Source organism: Micromesistius poutassou (assembly GCF_964030765.1).
Source record: "Micromesistius poutassou genome assembly, chromosome: 4".
Classification (NCBI taxonomy): Eukaryota; Metazoa; Chordata; class Actinopteri; order Gadiformes; family Gadidae; genus Micromesistius; species Micromesistius poutassou.
The window spans coordinates 6,989,412-7,017,180 of NC_140274.1; the positions used below are offsets into that span (position 1 = coordinate 6,989,412).

General features: G+C 48.6%; 2 protein-coding genes across 2 annotated transcripts; one reads left to right on the top strand and one right to left on the bottom strand.

The window, feature by feature from the left end:
* Positions 1–2,877, bottom strand: LOC311342006 (dehydrogenase/reductase SDR family member 11-like; the record flags this gene model as incomplete). The annotated part of the gene is made up of 7 exons (XM_084466821.1): positions 2,626–2,877; positions 1,992–2,201; positions 1,798–1,892; positions 1,442–1,571; positions 1,199–1,291; positions 1,043–1,108; positions 1–42 (listed from the first exon to the last, which is right to left on the bottom strand). The coding sequence occupies exons 1-7, from the start codon at positions 2,755–2,757 to the stop codon at positions 1–3; spliced, it is 768 nt and encodes a 255-aa protein (XP_084322947.1). The 5' UTR covers positions 2,758–2,877.
* A 1,408-nt stretch (positions 2,878–4,285) lies between these two features.
* Positions 4,286–27,180, top strand: LOC311342478 (transcription elongation factor SPT6-like; the record flags this gene model as incomplete). The annotated part of the gene is made up of 37 exons (XM_084467298.1): positions 4,286–4,364; positions 4,944–5,059; positions 5,232–5,450; positions 5,545–5,615; positions 5,805–6,000; positions 6,104–6,188; positions 7,395–7,650; positions 8,479–8,580; positions 8,790–8,903; positions 9,278–9,367; positions 9,453–9,595; positions 10,027–10,172; positions 10,593–10,715; positions 11,270–11,399; positions 12,160–12,310; positions 13,188–13,342; positions 13,669–13,861; positions 14,785–14,933; positions 15,627–15,744; positions 16,156–16,232; positions 16,714–16,849; positions 17,147–17,284; positions 17,780–17,947; positions 18,643–18,770; positions 19,109–19,316; positions 19,732–19,879; positions 21,286–21,428; positions 22,024–22,164; positions 22,566–22,761; positions 23,230–23,468; positions 23,823–23,936; positions 24,145–24,269; positions 24,603–24,715; positions 24,980–25,057; positions 25,327–25,508; positions 26,279–26,487; positions 26,988–27,180. The coding sequence occupies exons 2-37, from the start codon at positions 4,957–4,959 to the stop codon at positions 27,178–27,180; spliced, it is 5,280 nt and encodes a 1,759-aa protein (XP_084323424.1). The 5' UTR covers positions 4,286–4,364; positions 4,944–4,956.
* Between the last annotated feature and the right edge of the window lie 589 nt (positions 27,181–27,769).

Consider the following 27,769-nt stretch of genomic DNA (forward strand, 5'->3'; position numbering starts at 1 on the left):
CTAAGACTTCTGTTCCACAGGGCGCATTTGAATGTCTCCAATCTGAGGGGAAAAACACATTGGGGTCAAGGAACACAACAGACGAAAGCTTTAAAGGTCCCATGGCATGCTATTTTATGGATGCTTTAATATAGGTATTAGTGGGCCCCTAATATAGTACTTGAAGACGTTCAAGAAATTCAGCCTTGGTGCAGAGTTACAGCCACTACGAGCCAGTCCCAGAATGAGCGTTCCACAAACGCGCCGTTTTTAGAGGCGGGTCCAGGTGGAGGGTGGGGGTGTGGCCCTGAGCAGCTTGTGGCCACGGTACCATGCGCTAGTGTTTACAGTGGAACACTGAACACTCCGGGTGCTCCGGCGGGAGTCCTGGAGCTCTATATCTAAATAATATATTATATTTAGATATCTATATAATATAATATATCATGGTCAAAAGCTGTTTGCGCCTCCGGATGATATTATGAATCTCAAACGACTGCGTCGGGTTCTCAGACGCCTCTGGTTCTTCCACGTCAATATTAAGTACAGACTGAACTGCGAAATGGAGGAGAAGGGGATTGTTGCCCGGGGTTGTCTGCGTCAGGTTGATTGAGAAGGAATTGGGAACCGTGACATGGAGGAGAAAAGGATTGTTGCCCAGGATTGTCCGTCGGAGCCCCGCTGCCCACTGAACGCTGGCCGCACCCGGGGCTGCCTGCTGAACGCCCGCCCAGCCCCGCCCAGCTCATTGGCGGGCCAAATTCTCTGGGCGGGCCAAGCAGAGAAAGGGGAGGTAACCTGGTCCCGTATGACGTCATACTTGACCGGAACCCAAATCGAAGCGTTTCAGCAATCCTTTTTTCAAAGACGGAGTAAGATAGCTACTTCTCGGTTTACACATAATGCAATTTTTAGCTATTGGGGGACCATAGGGAGGCTAGGGGAACTCAACTTAATGTTAGAAAACCTCAAAGTGAAATCTTCATGCCATGGGACCTTAAAAACATACCCATTATGAATACAATAAAAGACATGACACCAAATGAGAGCATGACCCAAGTACCTGCACGTGTGGAGGTGCAGCCAAGACGTATGTGACAGCACTGGAAACGTCTTTAGCTTCCAAATACTGCAAGAAAAGACAAGGGTTGAAGACATCGGTTGCGTGGCAGGCAGGTTCCAGCACTTGCCAAGCATCACTTATAAAAGGAAACACTACCTTTATACTGCCAAAAACGGAGGGGCCCTTCTCTGGGTTCTGGTGGTACATTCTTGAATGAAATTCAGTCTCCACAAGGCCAGGAGAAATGCACTAGAAAACACATTAGTGAAATGCAGCAGGTATAATCCAAAATTATCCAACAGGCACAATACTGATTAGATTTTGATACATATTATAAACTGACCCCATTTTGATCACATTTTAATCAATAAGGGGGTACATGGAATGGCTTGATCTTACGGTTGCCCTTATTTGGGTCTTGGCCTCATGCAGTTCCTGTCGCAGGCCCTCAGTCAGAGCCGTAACGGCGTACTTGGTGGCGCTGTAGAAGTGCACATCAGCGGTGGGCACGACCCGATGGCCACTCATGCTGCGAAAACAAAACACAGGCCCACTTCAACATCTCAGAGTGTCCGCAGCCGACCTTCAATGTACGGTATTTCGGATTGGAACCCAAATGACCAGTACCAATAGATACAAATGATGCAGTTTATTCAAATTGAAAACATTTTGAAAACCTACTTGTCAATAAAACTGATATTTGGTTCAACAGCAAGCAGACCTGAGTTCATCCTGAATTTCAATGGAAACAGTACCTGTTAATGTTAATGATGTGCCCGTCATTAACATTTCGCCCTTTCATTGACTGATAGGCTTCTCGTGTGCATATGGACAAGGCAAGGACATTCACCTGCAAAACCAAACACATAACACTCTAACAATGACATTTTATAAACGTGTGTTTGTGTGTCTCTATATATTTTTTAATATACACAAAACGTAAAGCTACCTGCAACATGTTTCTCCAGCTGCTGGTTTTGCCATTCAAAATACTGTCTGGATGAGCAAGGCCTGCGTTGTTGATACAGACATCCACCCCTCCGTGTTGGGCTTTAATGGCTGCGAACATGGCAAGGATCTCCTCTTCATTGGACAGGTCACATTTATAGGGAATCAAAAGCCCAGTGTAGCCAGACTGCTGGCACTTGGTGGCAATGTCCTGAAACACAGAGTTGGCGGTTATTTGGTGGATTTAAATGTCTGTCATACCTCCGATAAACAAAGCCACATGCCAGCTGAGATGAGGACCTCCTGGCGGATCGTGGGCATCACCCAGTCTCAAAACAGGAAAGTAAAATAAAACACTTAACACATTGGCATTCTTCGAGTAGGAACACTCTGGGCACTTTTCTACAGCTGATTATAGAAAGGTAAGTAGTTCAACAACGAGCGATTCCCCATCCCAATAAACTTCACGAGGAAAGTCAATCATTGACCCGTTTCTGGCAAATGTGCAGCGACAGCGCGGCCTATTATACAACACACAACTCGTCTTTTTCGGCCGGTTATAATACATCAACATGCATACGAGTTCGGACGAAAAATATTAAGCAAGCGATTTGCATAATTCATCCAAACATTACCTGTACTTTCTCCACATTCCGGGCGCAGCCGACGACTTTCATGCCGTGCTGGACGAGCTCCTCGGCTACCGCCGCCCCAATCCCTGCAGAGGCTCCGGTCACCAGAGCCACCCGTCCCTTCCAGCGGTCCATTCTCACACACAGTCGGATGTCTGAAGTACTTCTCACGACAGTTAGATTATGTGTGCTTATTCTGTCACAAGCAGGACATTTGGTGGATTCATTGTAATAGTGCCAGTTTGAGAAGGCGGAGCTTTATTGCACCGCCCTAAACCTCCGACCCCAAACAACTTTCCACTTGCTCCACATGCGAATGCGCTGAATGTTTCACCCCTCATCCCCGCAATGCGACTGTCCATTCATCATGTGTGGACATGACATAAAGGAGTTTTCGTATAGATAAAGGGGTCCTTTTGACCGATTCACCCCAGGCAAAAGGTTAACAACAAACATGGATTTTCCATCATACTCGATAAAGTATTAGTATTTAGGCTTAGGGATATATACATAGGCCTACAGAGGCGCAGTTGCAGTGTACACATACCGTATGTGCATTGCTTTATACGTTTAACTGTAGTACACCGTCCCAGACAGCCAGTGTCAGTGTTGGGCAGTGTTCAGTTCTCGTATCGCTCTTGGGAAGAAACTGTTTTTAAGTCTGTTTGTATGTGATTCACGTGGGTTTCCTCCTCCCTCACCAAAATGCAGGTGTGTTGGGTTCATTCTCCTGTATGTGCCCTTGACAAAGGCACCAGCAGTAGTCCTGGAGTGGTTCCTTGGGAGCTCTACTCAGGCTGCCCATTGGCCTATACAGCTAGTTATGGTTAAATGCTCCTAGTGATGCTAGTGATGGTAGAATGCTCCCAGTGCTGCTGGTGGTGGCCTTAAATGGGCCTAATGCTGCTGGTGATGGTTAAATGGTCCTAAAGCTGCTAGTGATGGTTAAATCCCCCTAGGACTGTCTGTGCTGTCAGTTGGACTTCACTGATTTACAATTGAGGCCTTACGAAGAATCAGAACCCTTTCTTTTATACATTCTTATTGGAGAGTCTTTAATAATAACCTTTTGAAATTAATAATGTCCTTATTTCTCAACTTTGTACAAACACAACATATATGCATTTGTATTCAAAATAGAATAGGGGTCACAGCCTACATACCGTCATATTACACCGCATTAGGCCTAATCAACGACCACAGGGGGATGGTAAACAAAAATACAAAAAAAAAATAAGACAAAAAAATCTGTCATGCCAGATAATTCTGCCAGCTCATGATTTGTCCATGTTAATAATAGGTAGTCATGATTGGTCTGGATATGTCAGGATAAAAGCAGCACTCTGAATAATAAAGGAATAAATGTCAGGATAAAAGCAGCACTCTGAATAATAAAGGAATAATATTACTACGTGCTTTATACATGACTTGAAATGTATTCTCCTATAAAAACCTACTGAGTTGTTTCTACATGATGCATAGCGCTGAGATGTGACGTTGGAGTGTCGGAAGCATCTTCCAATAGGCCTACGTCCTCTCCTCTCCCTATCCACCGCTGGGTCCTCGCTCTATCCACCGCTGCGTCCTCGCTCTATCCACCGTTGCGCCCTCTCCTCATCCACCGCTGAGTCTTCGTGGAAGTGCAGCAGCCGCGGCTGACATCGACGCCCACTGTCACACGACAATGATGTTCTTAGAATAGACGGAACCGTTTCATGGCGCTATCGGATCCCACGTTAAAGGTATGTACGGGTGAAGGACAGACGGAAAAGAGGAGTTTTTAGGCGGGTTCAGTCGGTGTTGTGCTAGCCACAGAGTTAGCATCGTGCGTCTGCAGTCTGCAGTCTGCAGTCTCGAAACAGTGCTGGGACTCGGGCCAGCCCCATTGGTTAGCTCGCTTCACACTTGACGTCTCAGAGATGACACTTGCATGCAACGCTAATTGCCGATTGTTTGGGATAAGAATGTGCTTGTATGAAATGCAAATACAAAAAGGTCTGCCCCGTTTTTTTTGTTTTTTTATATTCTGCAGGAAATATTCTGCAGGGCCTTGCTGTCATGTCAGGGTGTGTGTGTGTGTGTGTTTTCAGGATTCCATTACCCCTTGATTTGCACAACGCAGCGAGTTTAAAATGCCTTCGTTTATATTTTTGTGAGCTATTGTTTTTAATATTGGACTCGTGTTATGGCTTCATAAACTGTAGCCTGCATCAAATTCTTCAGTGTTTAAACAAGCTGCAGAAGTAAATTGAATTTACCAAATTAAATACACATGCAGCAACAGCTAAGATAATTCCACTTCTGTTGCATCTCATCCACAGATAATCAGTCATCATGTCTGATTTCATTGAAAGTGAAGCAGATGAATCTGAAGATGAATTATTTGGAAGATCTGAGGAGCCAAAGAAACCGCAGAAACACCAAGAGACCAATGATGGTAAGATGAATATTAACACTAAACACACTTAACACTAACATCTGCATAGCTCAAATGTTCTGTGACTGTTTCTGCAAACATGAGGAAATGCAGAGTAAATACCACCATCTCATTGTAAGTGGCTAAAAGACTGGAGATGTCGACGTTTCGTATTTCTTTGCTCTTCTCACAGATGAGGAAGAGGAGGAGGAAAACCCAGAGGATCAGGATGAGCACGGGAACCTCCGAGGTCTGATCGACGACGACGTCGAGAAAGAGGAGGAGGAGGAAGATGGAGGAGGAGGTGGAGGAGGAGGAGGAGGAGGAGGAGAAGGAGGGCGGGGGAGCAAGAGGGATGGGGAGGAGGACAGCGACTCCGGCGAGGAAATCGGACATCGCAAAAGGAAGAGAAGTCAGTGTCCTCCCGTGTCGGGTTTGTTCCACACTGACCTATGGGTTAGTTGCGAGCTGGTGGGTTAACTCGGTTCAACGGCTCTCTTCGGTAGGTTACGATGACCGGCTGGATGATGATGACATCGACCTCATCGAGGAGAACCTGGGAGTGAAAGTGAAACGGGTAAACTATAAAATAACACACACTCCATTCATTAAATAAATTCCATTCATAAAAATGTTATTTCAGCTGAACATCATTTTCATTATTCATCCATGGTATCACTCACCGTAACACCATCTCGTGTGACGGGAATTGCACCTCTTCCAAATGTTATTCTAATCATTTATCTTTTTTATTCCGGGGCGGCAGCAAAAGTTCCGGCGTCTCCGGGACATGTCCGAGGACGAGGACGAGGAAGGCGACGAGGACGTCCGGGACGCCCACGAGAAGGATATGATCGCAGACGAGATTTTCATGGGCGGGACGGGCCTGGAGGAGAACGAGCCGGCCCTGGACGTGCCCCTGCACCCTGGGGAGGGGGAGGAGGAGGAGGACGAAGAGTCCGGTGGGTGACCCTTCATCCCATTCCATGCAGTGTGGATGATTAGAATGGTCTTTGTGGTGTGGGCTGGTATGGTATGTTAAATTGAGTGTGTGCATGTTCTCAGATATTGACGACTTTATCGTGGACGACGATGGACAGCCGTTGAAGAAACCCAAGTGGAGGAAAAAGCTGCCCGGATACACGGACGCGTAAGTGAACCTACTCTAGCAGCCATTACTGTAGCCTGTTGTGATGGAATAATTAGAATTGCTAGGGATGCACAGACACTGGTAACACAAACTGGTCTGCAACTAGGATTCAAACGTAGGTATCAGAGTCTGATAGTCAAAGTATCTGACAGTCCAAGTTGGAGTTCAGCGTATTTTTTGTCAAAGCTAGGCAAAGATATTATGCATTATGTCTGTTTGAAGATGTTATTAATCTATAGGTACCTTCTAACGACTACAGAGTAGACCATCTTCTAGTCTGCCATATGAGAGAGTGTTGTGGAAACACTTTAACTCCAACAAGAGATCAGGAAACCCCTGAATACATTTTAAGACCTTTAACAAAGTAATACTAAAGCTGAGCTGGACTGCAGAACACCTGCTTTCCCAGTTTGGGCAAACTGTCTCGCTTCTGTGATTCCTCCCATAAGCTCTAAGCGTGGGTCAAACAATGGCCAAACATGGCTGTAGCAAAGTCTGCGCTACACGCCACCTAGGTGGCTTTTCTGGGTTCCTCCAAAGGCAGAACTCAGGGTGGTGATGTTAATGCCGGTTTATTGTTATGCAGGTGATGAACATGGCAAAGGTTCTCCACTGCCATGCAGGAGATCTCCCCCTGAGTGTGTGTGTGTGTGTGTGTGTGTGTGTGTGTGTGTGTGTGTGTGTGTGTGTGGGGTGAAGGCTGGTTTAACCTGTGCACACTTGATTTCTCAATGTGCAACAGGTGTGCAGCCTCACCCAGCCCCAGAGTCCAAGCAGACTCGGCCAGTTGAGGCTGCTTAAACCAGCCATACTCCACACACACTACCACAGGCTCCACCGCCAACCCACCTTCTGTATGTTTGTTATTCTGGGATTTGTGCCATGTATCATCATCGTCATCATCTAACTCATCACTGGCCTCGTCTGAACGTTCTCTACCTTTGTATCAGACACGGTCATGCATGTGCCATTAGTACACACTGGCGGCACAGAACACCGGATGACCTTTCTAAGAAGCAAGAGTCTCTTCGGAAGACACTGTGCTTTCCCACGCTTATCTCATTCACATAGCATATAAGGCAAGTCGTTGATTATCATCCTTAGGGTGTCGTACAATTTCCTCCCCACATGAGTCACACAAGCTCGTCTGTTAACCGGCCACATCCAGCGCTCTCACCGCCCCGCCCCGTCCCCTCCCCACCGCAGGGCCCTGCAGGAGGCCCAGGAGATCTTCGGGGGGGACTTTGACTTCGCCGACTTCGACACGGAGGCCTACGACGACGCGGAGGACGAGGAGGAGGACGGCGACGAAGAGTCGTGGGACCGGCCCAAGAAGCAGGCCAAGAAGCGGGCGGGCCGCCGCAGCATCTTCGAGATCTACGAGCCCAGCGAGCTGGAGAGCAGCCACATGACAGACCAGGACAACGAGATCCGCTCCACAGACATGCCGGAGCGGTTCCAGGTGCGGCCCCCGGACCAGTTCCGGAGTGTTCTCCCCGACCCTGTTGAAACCGTGTGCATCGTGTGCAACACACCGACCTGATTTCACGTCTTTTATTCTATGTTATGCCAATATACAGCAATAACTAAAGCGCATCCAAATTCGGCTCAAGATGTGTTGCCTCTCATCAACAGATAATCAGTCATCATGTCTGATTTCATTGAAAGTGAAACAGATGAGTCTGAAGATTAATTATTTGGAAGACGCAAAATTTCACAGCATTGACAGCTTCTTGTCAATGCTGGCAGGCTATCTCCTGCATGTCGACCCATAACATGGGAGTAGGGTGGATGTGATCCCGCTCCTTAAAAAGCCTGGATGGGATGGCACTTTTCCACCATCCTATCAAATCCCATCCCTCCTACGTTTAGTCCCTGCATGAATCCCCATCATACTGTAAGATAATGCCATGAACATGTGTCAGGGGATAACAACCGCAGGACTGCAAGGGTGTAAGTGCACCAACTGTAATTGAACACCAGAGCTTAAAGTTGACATATTATACCCCCAGGTGTGAGTGTTTTGAGATTTTGTCTCTTCGGACTTCACAAGTGTCCACATAGTAAGTGTAGTAAGACTAAGTAAGTCCACATAGACGCATGACGGAGCAACATTTGCTACAGTCCACTGGGTAGGCTGGTAGACTGATCTATCCAGCACACATCTATGTGGACACGCCCACTTGTGAAGTCAGAAGAGGCAGAATCTCAAAACACTCACACCTGGGGGTAGAATATGTCACCTTAAGGTTGTGTTAACGGTCTGACCTCCTGTGTTGGCCGCCCCCAGCTCCGCTCCATCCCTGTGCGGCCAGCTGAGGATGACGAGCTGGAGGAAGAGGCGGAGTGGGTCTACCGCAACGCCTTCTCCACCCCCACCATCTCCATGCAGGTCAGGACGCCTGTCACTCACGGCCGGGGCTACCGCATCAAACTGCTGATTGACAGCCCTTCCTAAAAGGGCGTGTCACATCGTAGTCCAAAATAACAATGGATGCCCAAACCACCAATCACATCGTGTGTGAATCCTATGTGTCCATCAGTCTATAGGATGACACCCACAAGGCCTTCAGGTGGGTTCTGGGTTTTGTCTGAATTCAGGAGGACACAGACTACTTGGAGAGAGGCCCCACTACTAACTTCAGCAGAAAGGGTCCCAGCATGATCGCGAAGATCAAGGAGGCTCTGAACTTCATGAGGAACCAGCACTTTGAGGTTTGTCTCCTCTCTCCTACACCTCACGCTAGTACACCAACATGGGTTGGGCCGGGTGGCATCTGACAACCTTTGGACAAATTCACGAAACACACAAGAAAGTCTTGAATTTGAAAGTCAATGAATTGTTAATTGAATGGACATGCTCTGCTAGAAAACCATTGAAAAAAAGCAATTAGCTGAGTTTTGTATTGATACCCGAAATAAACAGAAGCAGGTGAAGCCGTTGAGTTAATAAAAGCTCAACTCCCCGTTGTGGTGGTGCGGTGGTGACTCCAGCTGGTTCTCCAGTCTGCTGTGGGGGTAGAACACATCGGTCTTCCCCAGAAGACACGTTCATCACCATTCTAAAAGGTTGTGTGTCGCGTCGCCAGGTGCCCTTCATCGCCTTCTACAGGAAGGAGTACGTGGAGCCCGAGCTGAACATCAACGACCTCTGGAAGGTCTGGCACTGGGACGAAAAGGTAGGTCCCGTCACTGCTCTCCTGGCTGGCTGTCTGAGTGATGTGAGGCCAGGCGGGCTAACCCTCAACAACATCTCCCCCTCAGTGGACCCAGCTGAAGACCCGCAAGCAGAACCTGAAACGCCTCTTCCACAGGATGCAGGCCTTCCAGTTTGAGCTGATCTCCGCCGACCCGGACAAGCCCCTGTCAGACGGCGTCCGCCCCCTGGACTGCGCAGACATTGACAGGTAGGGTCTCCTGGTAGAGGTAGGGTCTCCTGGTAGAGGTAGGGTCTTCTGTGTTGTGTGTGTCTCATGTTAAAGAGTGTGCGTTCTGTGTTGTGTGTGTCTCATGTTAAAGAGTGTGCGTTCTGTGTTGTGTGTGTGTCTCAGGTTAAAGAGTGTGTGCGTTCTGTGTTGTGTGTGTGTCTTCAGGTTAAAGAGTGTGTGCGTTCTGTGTTGTGTGTGTCTTCAGGTAAAGAGTGTGCGTTCTGTATTGTGTGTGTCTCAGGTTAAAGAGTGTGTGTTGTGTGTGTCTCCAGGTTAAAGAGTGTGTGCGTTCTGTATTGCGTGTGTCTCAGGTTAAAGAGTGTGTGTTGTGTGTGTCTCCAGGTTAAAGAGTGTGTGTTGTGTGTGTCTCCAGGTTAAAGAGTGTGCGTTCTGTATTGCGTGTGTCTCAGGTTAAAGGCTGTGCAGTCGTGTGACGAGCTGAGCGACGTCTACAACCACTTCCTGCTGTACTATGGCCGGGACATTCCCAAGATGCAGAACGCGTCCAAGTGTAAAACCAAGAAACTGAAGAAGATCAAGGAGGTGGATGAGGACAGTAGGTTCACGCTCAGCTGTTGGTTTTCACCTCAGGAACCCAGACATTGTTTTAGATAAAATAACCAACCAAAGTTGACAGTTAATGTCACAAATACATGAATGAAAGGGCTTCATTGAAGGAAGTGTAATTAAGTAATTTTCATTCACCACTACTTGGACTGAGCAGGGATAAACTGTTTATTTGAAGGTGAGAGGGCATGCCAGCGTAATATCCTAAATGAGGATTATAATTGTATATTTTCTTTGTACCAATATACCAACCGCTTTTCTTTTGGTTATTTCACAAAAAAATGAATTGACTGCAGTACATCAGCGGGTTCCAGCAGGGAGTTAGAGAGATACACTGAATGGCTTAAGTATCGTGGAGGCAAGGGTTACCTTCTGGTTCTGCAACTCCTGGTGTGTCTGGCCTTCACAGAGGAAAAGGATGCAGAGGAAGAGGAGCCTGAGGAGGAAGAGGGGGAGCAGCAGTTGAAAGGGCCGGACCTGAAGCTGGCCTCTCGTAGAGACATGTACACCATCTGCCAGGGTGCTGGGCTAGGTGAGTTCCTGGTTGCTAGGTGAGTTCCTGGTTGCTAGGTGAGTTCCTGGTTGCTAGGTGAGTTCCTGGTCGCTAAGTGAGTTCCTGGTCGCTAGGTGAGGTCCTGGTTGCTAGGTGAGTTCCTGTCCGCTAGGTGAGTTCCTGGTCGCTAGGTGAGGTCCTGGTCGCTAGGTGAGGTCGTGGTCGCTAGGTGAGGTCGTGGTCGCTAGGTGAGGTCCTGGTTGCTAGGTGAGGTCCTGGCCAGCAGGTGTCGCTGTTGGACACTTGACACATCCACACACTTTCAATTACATATACTTTTCCATCCATCCCTTTTTTTTAAAGTTCAACACTTTTTTTACCCCCCAATAACTATGCCTTTAGTAGTTGTCAATTATATTCTGCCGCTATGTTCAAATATATGTAAATTACAATTTAATATATTCTTGTTTTTATTACATTACATTTGCTATACAATATATTTCACCCTCATCTTATCTTATCCTGTCTCAGGTTATTTGAGCATAGTTTATCTTGCATTATCATGATATAAATGTACCGTGTTTTTTCCCCAGACGGCCTGGCCAAGAAGTTCGGGCTGACTCCAGAGCAGTTTGGGGAGAACCTTCGAGACAGCTACCAGCGGCACGAGACGGAGCAGTTCCCGGCCGAGCCACTAGAGCTCGCCAAAGACTACACGTGCAGGTCAGACACGCACGTGGTCCGCCACCTCAAGGGCTGACTATGGTCCCGTTCACGCAACGCAAGGGGGTTACGGACCCCTTATGTCCTTGTGGACCCTCCTTGCGTCCACCGCAAGGGCCCGACGTGCGCCTCCCAAAAATTGTAACCTTCCGTTGAGGCGACGCAGCCGCAAGGGCTGTGATTGGTCCCCTCACTAAAACCCGATGCAGAACCATAAAGGTTCACGAGTGCGTCTAAGCGTCTGCGTGGTCATTGCGTTGCGTGAAGGTAGAACTATAATCAGCCCTTCAGTCAGAACCTGCTCCTGGTGATCAGGTTCATTTTAATCCAAACAAACAACCACTGACCAGGTTTGAATTAATGTGCTGACACATACATATTATATGATACTATATATTATACAAAATACATATTTTATACATATTATATAAAATTTTATAGATTTTAATTGTACATATTATATAATGAATTTATAATATTAATTCATTAATAAATAATAAAATTCAAAATATACGATTAAACTTAAACACAGTACAGATCATTATATCTCATCTTATATAAGCAGTAGTACAGAAACATTATGTGGTATTGCTTTAAAGTTTCAGCTATAACATTATGAGGTATAGCATATCAAACAGATTAACATGGCAGAGATGTTGGAACCAAAAGACAACATGGGTACAACGGGAGTACATTTATGGTAAATCAAACAAACATGTTGCGTAACCTTTTCCTCATGGTTGTGTTGGGGGGGCTCCAGTCAGTTTGGTACTGCCGAGGCGGTGCTGGACGGCACCCGCTACATGGTGGCCATGCAGCTGGCCCGCGAGCCCCTGGTCCGACACGTCCTGAGGCAGACCTTCCAGGAGAGAGCCAAGATCAACACCAAGCCCACCAAGAAGGGCAAGAAGGTAAACAGAGGCCGCTGAATCCCCATCACCCACGGTGTGTTTGTGAAGGTAGCGTGCGGAAACAGGCTGTGGTGGAATGTTGAGTTTGTTTTACACGCACTGGATTTTTGGCTTTGGTCATACATTGTTTAAACAGCAACTAACGAAAAAGTCAGTTCAATTCTTTAAATAATAACTTAATTATTAAATTATTAATAATAGAATTATTGAATTATTCTTTCCTTGTCCTGCTATCCTTGTTTCATATCTATTTTTGACTTTATTCAAAGTTCGATACACAAATCGATAGCTAGTGAATAAACCAGGGGTGTCAAACGACTCCGTCAGTCCGTAACTCCGTACCACCCTCCCCCCACCCCACCCCCCCGGTCAACAACTCCGTCAGCCCGTAACTCCGCATTCCAGCGTTAACGCGCGTCCTGGCACGGTAACACTAGTGCGTCAACTCCGGCAGATCGCAATCCTCACAATCCCCCCCCCCCCCCCCCCCCCCCCCGGGCAACAATTCCCTGCGACTTTGGCCCGCGACTTGGTCCAAGACTTCAATTTTGGCCCGCTATACAGTTTGAGTTTGAGACCCCTGGACTAAACAGACTTTGACTTGTATGAAAATCTTGGAGACTGCCACTTTAATGTTGCATCGTAACCACATACAGATATGGGATTCTGTAGCACGGGGCTTGCAGCTGACGTTATTCGGCTGTATGAAAAAAAATCTGAAATGTTTTTTCTACAATTGCACATTGGAGAAAAGTGAAAGGGAAAAAAATTCATCATCCCAGGTTCAGCGGTTTTTATATTTTTACCAAACCTTTTATCTACCACTTGGTGAACCCTTGGTGACCTCTTGGTGACCCCCCCCCCCCCCCCCCCCCAGGACGTGGACGAGGCCCACTACGGCTACTCCTTCAAGTACCTGAAGAACAAGTCGGTGAAGGAGCTCACCGGCCAGCAGTTCCTCCTCATGTGTCAGGCGGAGGAGGAGGGGCTGGTCAGCATCTCCGTCTGCATCGACCTGCTGGGGGTCAAAGGGTAAGGGGCGGGACTACACCTATCCATGACTCCACCCACCTGCTGGGGGTCAAGGGGTAAGGGGCGGGGCTCCACCTATCCATGACTCCACCCATCTGCTGGGGTCAAGGGGTAAAGGGCGGGGCTTGAGATACATTTACGTTAGGAGACGCTTTTATCCAAAGTGATCACTAACAATCGCTAGGTTAACCCCAACAAAGATAGCTAGGATAAGACGCTATCTGTCTGAAAGAGATCAACTGCTAATGTCTTCTGTCACGAGGGCCACGTTGACCGTGCAGAAATCAAACCCCAGACCCCCTCACCGGCCCCTGGGTGTCTCGTAGGTACGGGGACCAGACGTACTTCGAGGAGATCAAGCAGTTCTACTACCGGGACGAGTTCAGCCACCAGGTGCAGGAGTGGAACCGGCAGCGCACACTGGCCATCGAGCACGCCCTCAAGCACTTCCTGTACCCCCAGATGGCCAAGGAGCTGAAGAACAAGCTGCTGGCCGAGGCCAAGGAGAACATCATCAAGGTGCTTCTTCACAAAGTTCCCCGTTGGTTCCCCCTCTGTTCCCCCTGTGTTCTCTCTCTCTCCCCTCTGTTCCCCCTCTGTTCCCCCTGTGTTCTCTCTCTCTCTCCCCTCTGTTCCCCCTCTGTTCCCCCTGTGTTCTCTCTCTCTCCCCTCTGTTCCCCCTCTGTTCCCCCTGTGTTCTCTCTCTCTCTCCCCTCTGTTCCCCCTCTGTTCCCCCTGTGTTCTCTCTCTCTCTCCCCTCTGTTCCCCCTCTGTTCCCCCTGTGTTCTCTCTCTCCCCCCTCTGTTCCCCCTCTGTTCCCCCTGTGTTCTCTCTCTCTCCCCTCTGTTCCCCCTCTGTTCCCCCTGTGTTCTCTCTCTCCCCCCTCTGTTCCCCCTCTGTTCCCCCTGTGTTCTCTCTCTCCCCCCTCTGTTCCCCCTCTGTTCCCCCTGTGTTCTCTCTCTCTCCTCTCTCTCCCCCCTCTGTTCCCCCTCTGTTCCCCCTGTGTTCTCTCTCTCCCCCCTCTGTTCCCCCTCTGTTCCCCCTGTGTTCTCTCTCTCTCTCTCCTCTGTGTTCCCCCTCTGTTCCCCCTGTGTTCTCTCTCTCCCCCCTCTGTTCCCCCTCTCTCCCCCCTCTGTTCCCCCTCTGTTCCCCCTGTGTTCTCTCTCTCTCCTCTGTGTTCCCCCTGGGTTCCCCCTGTGTCCCCTCCTCTACACCAACACCTTCAGACACTATTTCAAAACTCAGAAAGATGTACTCATTTCCATTCCTCTCCATCTCTACTTCTGCATCCCACCGCCCCAGTGGTTTGGACGAGCCTTTCTGCTAGTTAGTATTTTGCCACCTGGCCCGTCCCCCGGCCCCTATAAGCAGGCGTCTCAGAGCTCTGACGTGTGTTGAGCCCACGGTGCAGTGACGGTGCAGTGACGCGTCCCACCCCCCAGGCCTGCAGCAGGAAGCTGTACAACTGCCTGAAGGTGGCGCCGTACCGGCCCGACCAGCAGGCCGAGGAGGAGGAGGAGGACGAAGACCTGATGGCCGAGGCCCAGGCCAAGGGCATCCGGGTGCTGGGCGTGGCCTTCTCCGCCAGCAGGTGGCGCTTCTTTCTGTAGGGGTTTGGGGTGGGGAGGAGCTTAATGTTTTGTTTTTTAAAGGGACAGTTAACAGACCTTTAAAGGTAGGGTCGGTGATTTTGACACACAAGCCAGAGTGAGCTAGATTTTGAAAGTATCAAGCTGAAAAAATCACACCCCTCTCTTTAGGCCTCCCACAAAGCCTCTCCCAGTAAATACATGACTAGCTCGCCAATTGGGTAGGTAGCCGGTTAGGTAGGTAGACAGACCTCTAGGCCATCCAATCATTTCAAGGATGGGAGGGGCTTATTTCACGCCGGCAACAGCCAAATAAATCGGATTATTATTTTACTCTTTGAGCACTTGATTTATTGATTGCTGTCGGGATCCAAAGTAGTCAAAGTCAACAAATATGACAAATAATGCAACATAAATTGCCAGTTGAACAGAATGGGCTAAACATTAGATTCTAGAATAACTGTTTGCGTTGACATGCATGGTGGAAATGTGAGGGGCCTGCACACATTTTATCAGAAAGGATTTGTGAGAGAGTTTGTTAAATGAAATGCCACCTGACTGTATGTTTGGCCGGTATCTTAGAGCTTATTTGCCTTGTGAGCCATGCCCTCCGGATGAGACGCAGAGCCCTGACAGTGTCCCCCACAGCCCAGTGTTATTCAGACGTCCGCCTGACTCTGAGTGTGGCTCACCAGGGACAGCCCCGTGTTCTGCGCGCTGGTGAACAGCGACGGCGAGATGGGGGACTTCCTGCGGCTTCCCTACTTCCTGAAGCGGAGGAACGCCTGGAAGGAGGAGGAGCGGGACCGCAAGGTGTTTTTATTTCTGTTTGTCCAATCAGCACGCTTCTTCAAGGCTTAATCATGGTTCCACGTTGACGCAACGCAATGACCATGCGGTCGCTTCGACGCCGTCGTGATAGCTCTGCGTCGGGTTTATGGCAGGTTTTAGTAAGCGGACCAATTGCAGCTCTTGGCTCGACTCAAGGTTAAAATTTTTGGGAGGCCCTTAAGGGACATCAGGCCCTTGTGGTGGACCCATTACGTCCACAAGGACCACTGCAAGGGTCTGACGTGCGCCTCCCAAAAATTGTAAATTGCGTCCATAAACCCACTTGCGTTGCGTCGACGTGGAAACCATGACTAAGCCTTTACCCGTCACATGGACCCTCTCTGCTCTTGACCGATGACCGTCTTTAACGCTCTGTCCAAATCCTCTCACCAGCTCCACGATCTGGAGACGCTGAAGAAGTTCCTGAACAACAAGAAACCTCACATCATCGCCGTGGCCGGGGAAAACCGGTTAGTCCCCTCTCTCCCCCGCCCCCACCCCGCACCACCCAGACTCTTACCCCCAACCTGACCTGCACCACACCCCAAACCTTTTCCTGGGCTGAACCCATCTCTAACCTCAAAGCTCAGCTCAACACTCAACCTTTTTAAAGTTTCTACCCAAATAAGACCACCCTAAACGGATACCAAAACGTAACCATTTGCAATGCATCGTGGGAAATGCACAATGTAAAAATATTTTTTGTTTATCCATTGCACACAGTTTACGGTAACAACGTGTCATTCTGGACAATGAAAAGGCAAGGCTCAACTATGAATGAATTTCTAATGAATAAAGATTGATAGGATATGATCATTTACTGTATGTATGGCATGATCTTTGCTTTTTTATTTATTGATCACGTACCACTGGGGTGGATTGGTCAGGAAAGAGTATTTGGTAATGGTTGTTGTTGTTGTTTATCGTTGTGTCTGTGCTCTCTGGCCTCAGCGACGCCCAGCTGGTGATGGAGGACATCAAGCGCACCGTCAGCGAGCTGGAGCAGGAGTCCTCCTTCCCCTCCATCGCCGTGGAGCTGGTGGACAACGAGCTGGCCATCCTCTACATGAACAGCAAGAAGTCCGAGGTCCGACTCGCCACGGTCCACCCCGGGCTTTAGCTCACGCACACGCTGGCATTGAGTCCTTCCAGACGACATACCCATCGAAGCTGGAGTACAGACAGTAATTCTAAGGGCTGCAACAGCAATTCTGTACACGAAAAATAAACCAAAAAATACAAAAACATGAATAGAATGTAAAAAAAAACTATACGAAAACGAAAAAAATCAAGAAAATATCAAAAGTGTTCACGCTTGCTTCCCCGATTCTCTTCTCCCTGGTTGAATCCAGTGTTTTGTTGTGTGTGGACTCCTGACTTCCAGGCGGACTTCCGGGACTACCCCCCCCTGCTGAGGCAGGCGGTGTCCGTGGCCCGGAAGATCCAGGACCCCCTGGTGGAGTACTCCCAGGTCTGCAGCAGCGACGAGGACATCCTCTGTCTCAAGCTGCACCCTCTGCAGGTAGCCCCACCTCCCTACGGCACCAATAACCTCATGATGGGCCGTGTGTGACAAAGAAAGTACCTACAGTATTTTACTGTTAATCATGGACACTTATGGACTTACCTAAAGTCACTTAAAATGAAATTTCTTAGCATAGCTGACCCACATTGGAGCTGAATACACTGGTTCTTAATTACTGAGTTAAGGTTGACATACTAAAGATGTATTACTTTTTTACAGGCACAAATATTATCAATGTAATTCATTTGAGAGACACTGAGTGAATTACAGTGAACCGTTTTTTTTAGACACAAGTCACATGTAATGAATCGGTAGGGGTTACGGTACAGGTACAGACTGTGGACATTGGGTTTGAACCCCAGAACCTTCCGGCTAGGAGTCACACACCCTGACTACACCAGACTATCCCGCCAAAATAAGCAGCAGAAATACCATCAAATCACTCTCTCCACTATGGGGTCGGGGTCTTGACCCTCCTCCGCCCTCCCCCAGGACCAGGTGGAGAAGGAGGAGCTGCTGAGCACCCTGCAGTGTGAGTTCATCAACCGGGTGAACGAGGTGGGCGTGGACGTTAACCGGGCGCTGGCACACCCCTACACCCAGAGCCTGGTCCAGTACATCTGTGGTCTGGGCTCCAGGAAGGGCTCCCATCTGCTGAAGGTCTTACAGGGCTGAACCCCCATCACCCCCGTCACCCCCATCACCATCACCACCACCCCCACCACCCCCACCATCACCACCACCACCATCACCATCACCATCACCACCACCCCCACCATCACCACCCCCATCACCACCACCATAACCACCCCCACCACCATCACCTCCACCACCCCCACCACCATCACCTCCACCACCCCCACCACCATCACCACTACCATCACCAGCACCCCAACCATCACCACCACCCCCACCACACCTCCATCTTCCCTTCTGTAGTTGTTGGTTCTAGTTTCCGCTATTTTAAATGTTTTCTTTGGTTCTGGGGTTATGTTGGTAACGCAGTGTGTGTTTGAGATCTGTTGCACACTGGCTTCTTGAGTGAAATAATACTTGTTTAACTATGTTCATACATATTGAGTCAGCATTGCACTCTTTGATTTAGAGTTGGATATAGGTTTAATGTTTTTTTCATAAAGTTTGGTTTTAGGATTCTTTATTTTATATTTAAATTGTACATATTTTCTTTAACTCTTATTACCCTTTGCTGTTACCTGTGTAGCCCTATTACATTACGGTTAGGAAGCCTGTCATTCTAGAATTTGACCGACATTGGTGAGTCAGTGCTCAGGGTTCAATTATCACAGTGCACAGTGTAACAAACGTGAAATACTGACATGTCCCGGCGTTTCCAGATCCTGAAGCAGAACAACACACGCCTGGAGAACCGCACCCAGCTGGTCACCATGTGTCACATGGGCCCCAAGGTGTTCATCAACTGCGCCGGCTTCATTAAGATTGACACCACATCCCTGGGAGACAGGTGAGGCAACGAGGCAGAGGGAGGAGGGATTCAGGGATCTGAGAGGCATTCAACAACTTTGTGTTTGTCTTCGCTAAGGGTTAAACGGTATCTGTGAATGTTTACGTAATGTATGGACTATTTATTATTTTACACTTATCCTTATTGCCAATAATGTCTATATTCTCTGTCTCTCTCCCCTATCTGTCTCTCTCTCTCTGTCTCTCTCCCCCCCCTCTATGACTCTTTCTGTCTTTCTGTCTGTCTGTGCGTGTGTGTCTCTCTCTCTCTCTCTCTCTCTCTCTCTCTCTCTCTCTCTCTCTCTCTCTCTCTCTCTCTACCCCCCCCCCCCCCCCCAGTACCGACTCGTACATCGAGGTGCTGGACGGCTCGAGGGTCCACCCCGAGACGTATGAGTGGGCGCGCAAGATGGCGGTGGACGCCCTGGAGTACGACGAGTCGGCGGAGGACGCCAACCCGGCCGGAGCGCTGGAGGAGATCCTGGAGAACCCGGAGCGCCTCAAGGACCTGGACCTGGACGCCTTCGCTGAGGAGCTGGAGCGACAGGCAGGTCCCAGTTAGGTCCCAGTTAGTCCCAGCTCAGTCCCAGTTAGCTCCCAGGTCCCAGTTAGTCCCAGGTCAGTCCCAGTTTGTCTCAGTTCCCAGTTAGTCCCAGGTCATTCCCAGTCAGTTCCCAGTTAGTCTCTCTGTCTGGATCAGGGAATCAGGAAATGACCCTGGTTGCGTTTCAACTTTTTAATCACTGCATGACAACTCAAAGTAGTGGTACAAGCAAATCTTAGCAGTACCAGAAGTAGTAGTTGTAGAAGCAGCAGCAGAAGTGTATGTATTTATATGTGCAGGAGCAGCAGCAGTAGCAGCAGTAGTAGTAGTAGTGGTAGTGCAAGTCAATGCATAGTGGTAGTAGAAGTAGCAGCAGTAGGTCAGGTCAGTTCATCTGTGTACTGTCTGTGTGCTCCAGGGCTATGGGAACAAGGGCATAACTCTGTATGACATCCGGGCTGAGCTGAGTTCCCGCTATAAAGACCTGCGCTCCACCTACAGGAGCCCCAACACAGAGGAGATCTTCAACCTGCTCACCAAGGAGACCCCTGAAACCTTTTACATCGGTAGGACCCCCACACACCTTTACATCGGTAGGACACAGACACACACCTTTACATCGGTAGGACACAGACACACACCTTAACATCGGTAGGACCCCCACACACCTTTACATTGGTAGGACCCCCACACACCTTTACATTGGTAGGTCCCCCACACACCTTTACATCGGTAGGACCCCCACACACCTTTACATTGGTAGGACACAGACACACACCTTTACATCGGTAGGACACAGACACACACCTTTACATTGGTAGGACACAGACACACACCTTTACATCGGTAGGACACAGACACACACCTTAACATCGGTAGGACCCCCACACACCTTAACATCAGTAGGACACAGACACACACCTTTACATCGGTAGGACCCCCACACACCTTTACATCGGTAGGACCCCCACACACCTTTACATTGGTAGGACACAGACACACACCTTAACATCGGTAGGACACAGACACACACCTTAACATCGGTAGGACCCCCACACACCTTTACATCGGTAGGACACAGACACACACCTTTACATTGGTAGGACACAGACACACACCTTTACATCGGTAGGACACAGACACACACCTTAACATCGGTAGGACCCCCACACACCTTTACATCGGTAGGACACAGACACACACCTTTACATCGGTAGGACCCCCACACACCTTTACATTGGTAGGACACAGACACACACCTTTACATTGGTAGGACACAGACACACACCTTAACATCGGTAGGACACAGACACACACCTTTACATCGGTAGGACACAGACACATACTATAACTGCCTCATAGCTAAAAGTATAGGACTATTAACTGTTTAGTAGACGCTTTTATCTAAAGTGAAATTGACCTACAGGGATACAGATTTTTTTGTTTGTTTGATTATTCATGCATTAAGCTACCCTAGAAATCCAGAGTTGTTGCGAGAGCACAATTTGAATTTGCTCAGAGTCACTCATAGGCGGGCCAAAAGCGTTGCTGTTTTACCGACCAGATACGGCAAGAGTCTTATCTATTGGTTAGCTCCGCTGGTCTGGATACTTCACCCCTTGTGTTCTTCTGATTGGTCGTAGAGTTATCCAATTGCGTGCAGTGATATTTTCAAATGCATGCTTGGTGCCGCCCCTCGAGTCGCGCCATTTTCATTACTCGTTGCCAGACCCTACAGATGATGGGTCTGGATTTCCAGACTAGCGTTAAGCATGAATAATCAGGGCTAGACCTCTTCCCTGGGATCCCCACTGCTATACTGTGGACATTGGGGTTTGGACCAAGAACCTTGGAGGCCAAGCCCCCTAATCACTAAAGAAGTAATAAACATAGCTTATATATAGTTATAACGTATCTATCTATCTATGAACCAGCTGTGCCAGCAGGTGTGACCCCCCCTGACCCCCTGCAGGGAAGCTGGTGACCAGCGTGGTGACGGGCATCGCTCACCGGCGCCCCCAGGGGGAGAGCTACGACCAGGCCATCCGCAACGACGAGACGGGCCTGTGGCAGTGCCCCTTCTGCCACCAGGACAACTTCCCCGAGCTCAGCGAGGTGACCGCCCGCAGCGGTGGTGGTCGTCCTGACCTTCTGAACATGAATTAGACTGGAAGAGAAACGGGCAGAGGGTGATGTGACAACTGTCCTGGATGCATGGGGATGAAAAGGACCAACTGCATCATGTCAATCATTGTTTTGTCATATTGTGTCCTTCAAAGAATCATTTCAACCTGAGCGAGAAAAAATTAATCTTAATTATTGGGCAAATATGTGATTTGAATCTTCTGGTATAAAATGGGAGAGGGGAGCATAAACACTATCTTTAGTTCAATTGTTGTCAACTTTAATTTCTCAAGACGTCTACAAGCATGACATTATGAGGAGGATATAACCAGCCTTGAATGACATTATGAATAGGATATAACCAGCCTTGAATGACATTATGAATAGGATATAACCAGCCTTGAATGACATTATGAATAGATTATAACCAGCCTTGAATGACATTATGAAGAGGTTATAACCAGCCTTGAATGACATTATGAAGAGGTTATAACCAGCCTTAAATGACATTATGAATGGGTTATAACAGCCTTGCATGACATCATGAACAGGCTATAACCAGTGTTGGGTCTTGTGTCCCCTGTAGGTGTGGAACCACTTTGACAGCGGCTCCTGTCCCGGCCAGGCCATCGGGGTGCGTTGTCGCCTTGACAACGGCGTCACCGGCTTCGTCCCCACCAAGTTCCTGAGCGACAAGATCGTCAAACACCCGGAGGAAAGAGTCAAGGTTGTCCTTATCTTTGGTTCAAATCTTAAACCATGCAGAAAACGCGCTTAGCTTTGCTGTTGGGATGGTGGTTGCTTTATTTCCTGATTGTTGGCCTGTTAGGTCTGATGCTCAGATGCTAACACTTTGTTGTCAAGGTTAATCTAGTTCTTCTTCTTGCTAGTACTTGACAACAAAGCATTAGCACTTCAGCGACAAACTTGAACCAACTGAAAATAATCAAAAAAATGTTTAATTAAAGCTACTAGCTTTCATAGAAATTCAAAGAATAGTTTTCAGATTGGCGGGACAATGACCTCTAGACTGAGATGTCACTGAAAGTGACCCTCCGCTCCTTGTATACTAAACCACCTGGAGCCTGTAGGTCAGTAGGTGAACGTGGGGTGTGCTGACCCCAACAGGTGGGCATGACGGTGCACTGCCGCATCATGAAGATCGACATCGAGAAGCTGAGCGTGGACCTGACCTGCCGGACCTCGGACCTGTCGGACCGCAACAATGACTGGAAGCTGCCCAAGGACACCTACTACGACTTCGACATGGAGACGGAGGACCTGAAGACGGAGCAGGAGGCCAAGATGAAGCAGCAGAGGACGAGTGGGTGTCGGGGATTAGATCAGATCGCGTCAGATTAGATCAGATTCAAATCCAACGGGATCGGGGGATGTTAGCTTAGATCGGATTGGATTAAGTTGTATTTGATAGAATTTGATACGATTAGATTGGACTGGAATACATGTACAACCATTCATTACATTCATCTATGCCTTGAAAATGGCCGATTTTCTTACAAGCAGTTGGTGTAGCCAATGTCTGTATTGTCAATATTCTAGAGCATTATCCTATTTCTAGAGACCTGGTGTCATAATGACATCCCAGTTCCCCAAGGCAATGCCATGTCTGCCAACTGTCTGTCTCTCTTAAAACTTCAAAGCCTAAATCTCTCCCTTTGTCTCTCTCCATCCTACTGTGTCTGTCTGTCTGTCTCTGTCTCTCTCTCTCTCTTTCCTCTCTCTCTTTCTCTTATCTCTCCCACCTCTCGCTCTCCCCTCGTGCGCCGCGTAGCGTACATCAAGCGCGTGATCGCCCACCCGTCGTTCCACAACATCAACTTCAAGCAGGCGGAGAAGATGATGGAGTCCATGGACCAGGGCGACCTCATCATCCGGCCCAGCAGCAAGGGGGAGAACCACCTGACGGTCACGTGGAAGGTGGCCGAGGGCATCTACCAGCACATCGACGTGCGGGAGGAGGGCAAGGAGAACGCCTTCAGCCTGGGGCACACCCTCTGGATCAACAGCGAGGTAGGGGCCCTTTAAGGCATACTCCCATAATCACTAGGGGTCTTCAGTTACAGAGGAGACGGATCAGTGGGATCGCTGTTTACATGAATGATTGATGCAGGCAGATGAAAGGACGGATGTTGTTACTAATCTTTGCATAACAAGTATATACACAGAGACTCTCTAGAAACTCTGGAAGTCTCTAGAATTCTCTAGAAACACGTCGCCAGCCAAACAAATTTTTTAAGCTTTCTTACACTAAGGAAGTCTCCTGCTACGGTTTCAGTTCTGAGTTTGTATCTTTTGTCGTATTGCCTCCCTCTAAATACAGTTGTTTTTTTCTTCTTCTCTTCTCTGATTCTTTTCGTCACGCAGGAGTTTGAGGATCTGGATGAAATCACCGCCAGATACGTTCAACCAATGGCTGCCTTTGCCCGCGACCTGCTCGGCCACAAATATTTTCAAGAATGTGGTGGTGGAGACAGAAAGGGAGTAATATATATGTACAGTATATATATAGTATATGTGGAAAAAACAATACAAAAAAAAAATAGATATTTAAAAAGAGAACTTTCAAACATATTCCAGCAGAAAAACATGTTTTATATGTGACATTCATATATTTCTTCCCATTATGTGATGGAAATGTTTGTATTTCTTCCCAACAATCATCAGCTGTGGTTTTTGTGACCTACAGAAGATGGAGGAGGCGCTGGTGAAGAGCAAGAAGGAGAAGCCTGCCTTCATCCCCTACTACGTGTCCGCCTGCCGCGAGCTGCCTGGGAAGTTCCTCCTGGGATACCAGCCCAGGGGCAAGCCACGGTCAGTGTGAACCCACTACCCTGAGAGAGAGAGAGAGATTATTGGCAAGTCGGATTACTGTAATAGCGAGATCTTGCTAATTTCAGTCGGATGAGTGTCATGATTTCATTTAGAATGCGCAGAGAATAAAATGTTTCTATTTTGCGATCTATTCAAAGATTTTCAGTTGTCATCAGTTATGTGACTTTTTGGGCACTTTACTGTCTTGACTGTACTTTGAAGAACCTGCCAACATACTGTCAGCTTCACATGTACAGCATTAGTCGCAGTGAACTCTAAGCAAGCCTTGCACACTATTAACTCATGAAGTGGTCACCATCTTTGTTCTGGCAGGGTTGAGTTTGTGACCATCACCCCGGAGGGCTTCAGGTACCGAGCCCAGATCTTCCCCACCGTCAACGGGCTGTTCCGCTGGTTCAAGGACCACTACCAGGAGCCCGTCCCAGGTCAGAGAGACAAAAGAGGCCCCTGGATAGTTTCTATCTAGTCCTTTAGTAGATGCTTATTTTCAAAGCAACTAAATCTCAAAGTACATGGCCGTGTCAGGACGGACACAAATAATTGTATTTAACAAGTGAACTTTGTATCCGATACGATTCATTATCTCAGGGAGGCCTACAGGTAGGCCTTAGTCAAAGGCTCAGAACCCAGAGCCCTTCGGCTGGGAGTCAGACACCCTCACCACCTTGTCTTATCTTTATCTTATCCAGGGCTCACTCCGAGCAGCAGCAGCAGGACGCGGACCCCCGCCTCGGTCAACGCCACGCCCGCCAACATCAACATAGCGGGTGAATTCACCCCCGACACAGACACCTGTTTATACATTCATATTGAGGCCATTTAGCAGACGCTTTTATTCAAAGTGACTTCCAATACGTTTTACATCAACCCATATACATATTGATGATGGCGGTGCTAGTGCTTTAGTTCCTGGGATGCTAATGACAGCTCATTGGTGTCTGTCGCATTGACACTAAGCTAGCTGCCTCTGTACTGTTTCTCTACCTCTTGTTGGTGTCGTGGTGGTGGTTGTTGTTGTTGCTGTGGCCGTACTCAGACCTGACCCGAGCAGTCAGCGCCCTCCCGCCCAACATGACCTCTCAGATGTTCAACGCCATCGCCGCGGTAACGGGCCAGGGCCAGAACCCCAACGCCACCCCGGCGCAGTGGGCCTCCAGCCAGTACGCCTACAGCGGGGGCAGCACCGGCGGGGGCGGGGGCAGCAGCAGCGCCTATCACGTACGAGCCCGCCGCCGCTGTTGTTGTTTATTCGCACGCCGGGTTGCCGGGGGCAACCGCGGTTCGCCGCAATGTTTTCGTGTGTTGTGTTTCGGTTTTGTTCCTTCGTTTGTTTGAAGCCGGTCTGTACGAGCCGCCTAGGTGGCTTTGATTGGTCTCCTCCAGACAAAGGACACAGGGCTGTGATGTTGAAAGCCGGTTTATTGAAGTTTGGAGACAATGATGCATGAGCAGGTGCTCCATGCAGGAGATCGCTCCCTGTAGTGTGTGTGTGTGTGTGGTGACGGCTGGTTCAACCCGTACGCATTGATTTCTCAATGTGCAACAGGTGTGCAGCCTCACCCAGCCCCAGAGTCCAAGCAGTCGCCCAACGCTTTGTATTCTTTGAGTCTGGTGTTTTTCTAGATTTTGCCCAATGCCTTGTATTCATTAAGTCTGGTGTTTTCTAGATTTTGCCCAACGCTTTGTATTCATTAAATCTGGTGTTTTCTAGATTTACTCCCAACGCTTTGTATTCATTGAGTCTTGCGTTCTTCTAGATCTTTCACCCAACGCTTTGTCTTCATTTACTCTGGTGTTTTTCTAGATATTCGCCCAACGCTTTGTCTTCATTTACTCTGGTGTTTTTCTAGATATTCGCCCAACGCTTTGTCTTCATTGAGTCTTGCGTTCTTCTAGATATTCGCCCAACGCTTTGTCTTCATTGAGTCTTGCGTTCTTCTAGATATTCGCCCATCGCTTTCTATTCATGTACTCTGGTGTTTTTCCAGATCTTCGCCACCCCGGCCCAGCAGCCCATCACGACGCCCCTGATGACCCCCAGCTACTCGTACGCCACGCCCAGCCAGCTGCAGAGCGCCGGCACCCCGCAGTACCCCAGCAGCACGCCCCAGTCGTCCCACGGAGGCCGGCCGTCCTCCTCCACGCCCTCCTCCTCCACCTCCTCCTCCCGCCACAGGACGCCCCAGACGCAGTCCAAGTGAGTCACGCTTTGGTGGACGAACCCATCGAAGGTCCTGTTCAATGCCATGCACGTTGAGGATCAGCGTTCGTTTGAAAATAATGAAATATAATAGGTGTATTATGTGTTTATATTATTTTCTGTATATGTGTGGCTGATACATTAAAACCTTGTGATGATGTGATCACATGGCTGGAAATGGCTGAGCACAGGCTTTTCACCGCATTCAATGGGGGCGCTAGCATGCACCTCCCCCTTGCATTGAAAGTTGAGCCTAGTTAGAGTAACAGTCTCAGAGGTCCACATTTCATGACAGCGCCCTAACCCTAAGCTTGCTCTGGAGAGCAATATGGGATATGAGTAATGACAAGTCTCTCTCTCTCTCTCTCTCTCTCTCTCTCTCTCTCTCTCTCTCTCTCTCTCTCTCTCTCTCTCTCTCTCTCTCTCTCTCTCTCTCTCTCTCTCTCTCTCTCTCTCTCTCTCCCCTCTCTCTCTCTCTCCCCTCCCTCTCCCTCCAGGTCGACCTCCCACACGGCGGTGGACTGGGGCAAGATGGCGGAGCAGTGGCTGCAGGAGAAGGAGGCCGAGCGCAAGAAGGCGCGTCCGAGCAGCCGGATGACCCCGCGGCCCTCGCCCAGCCCCATGATCGAGAGCACGCCCATGTCCGTCACGGGGGACGCCACGCCCCTCCTGGACGAGACCGATCGGTAGATCCACCCCCTTCTTGTTCGGTTTGGTTTCTCTCTACTGACGGTCCTCACGAGGCAAACGCACTTTTTGTTTTCACGAAACACGAGGGCGATGAGAGATTCACACCACGCGTAGTCGATGGCCACGCCCACCGAGTCGAGTGCGGCGAATGGAGAAGAAAGAGTTTTGATTGTAGGTCGACGCACGGAAATGTGCATACACGTAAAACATTGTTATGTCTGTACTGCAGACATCAAACTAAAACAATCTTGAATAATTGTTGGCACTAAATTATGTTCTTGGACCTTTTTAGAACCTTTTAATGAAATTTTAAGAGATGACATGAGGATGGAGTTTGTGTATTGTTTGCCAGTGTATGGTTTGCCAAGCAGAGCCGTTAGATCTTGCATGCTTTGTTTGAGTCCCACTTTACACTTCGGTCATCCTAATGCATGCAATAAAACACATGTTCACAAATTAACAAACGATTTAGTTTGGTTTTATCATTAGTTTGGTTTAGTGTGAACCTTATTAATGTCAAGCTTCTTTGGACAAAAGCTGAAGGCCAAACTGTTTTACTGTGTGCTGCAATAAAAGCGGTGTGTGTGAG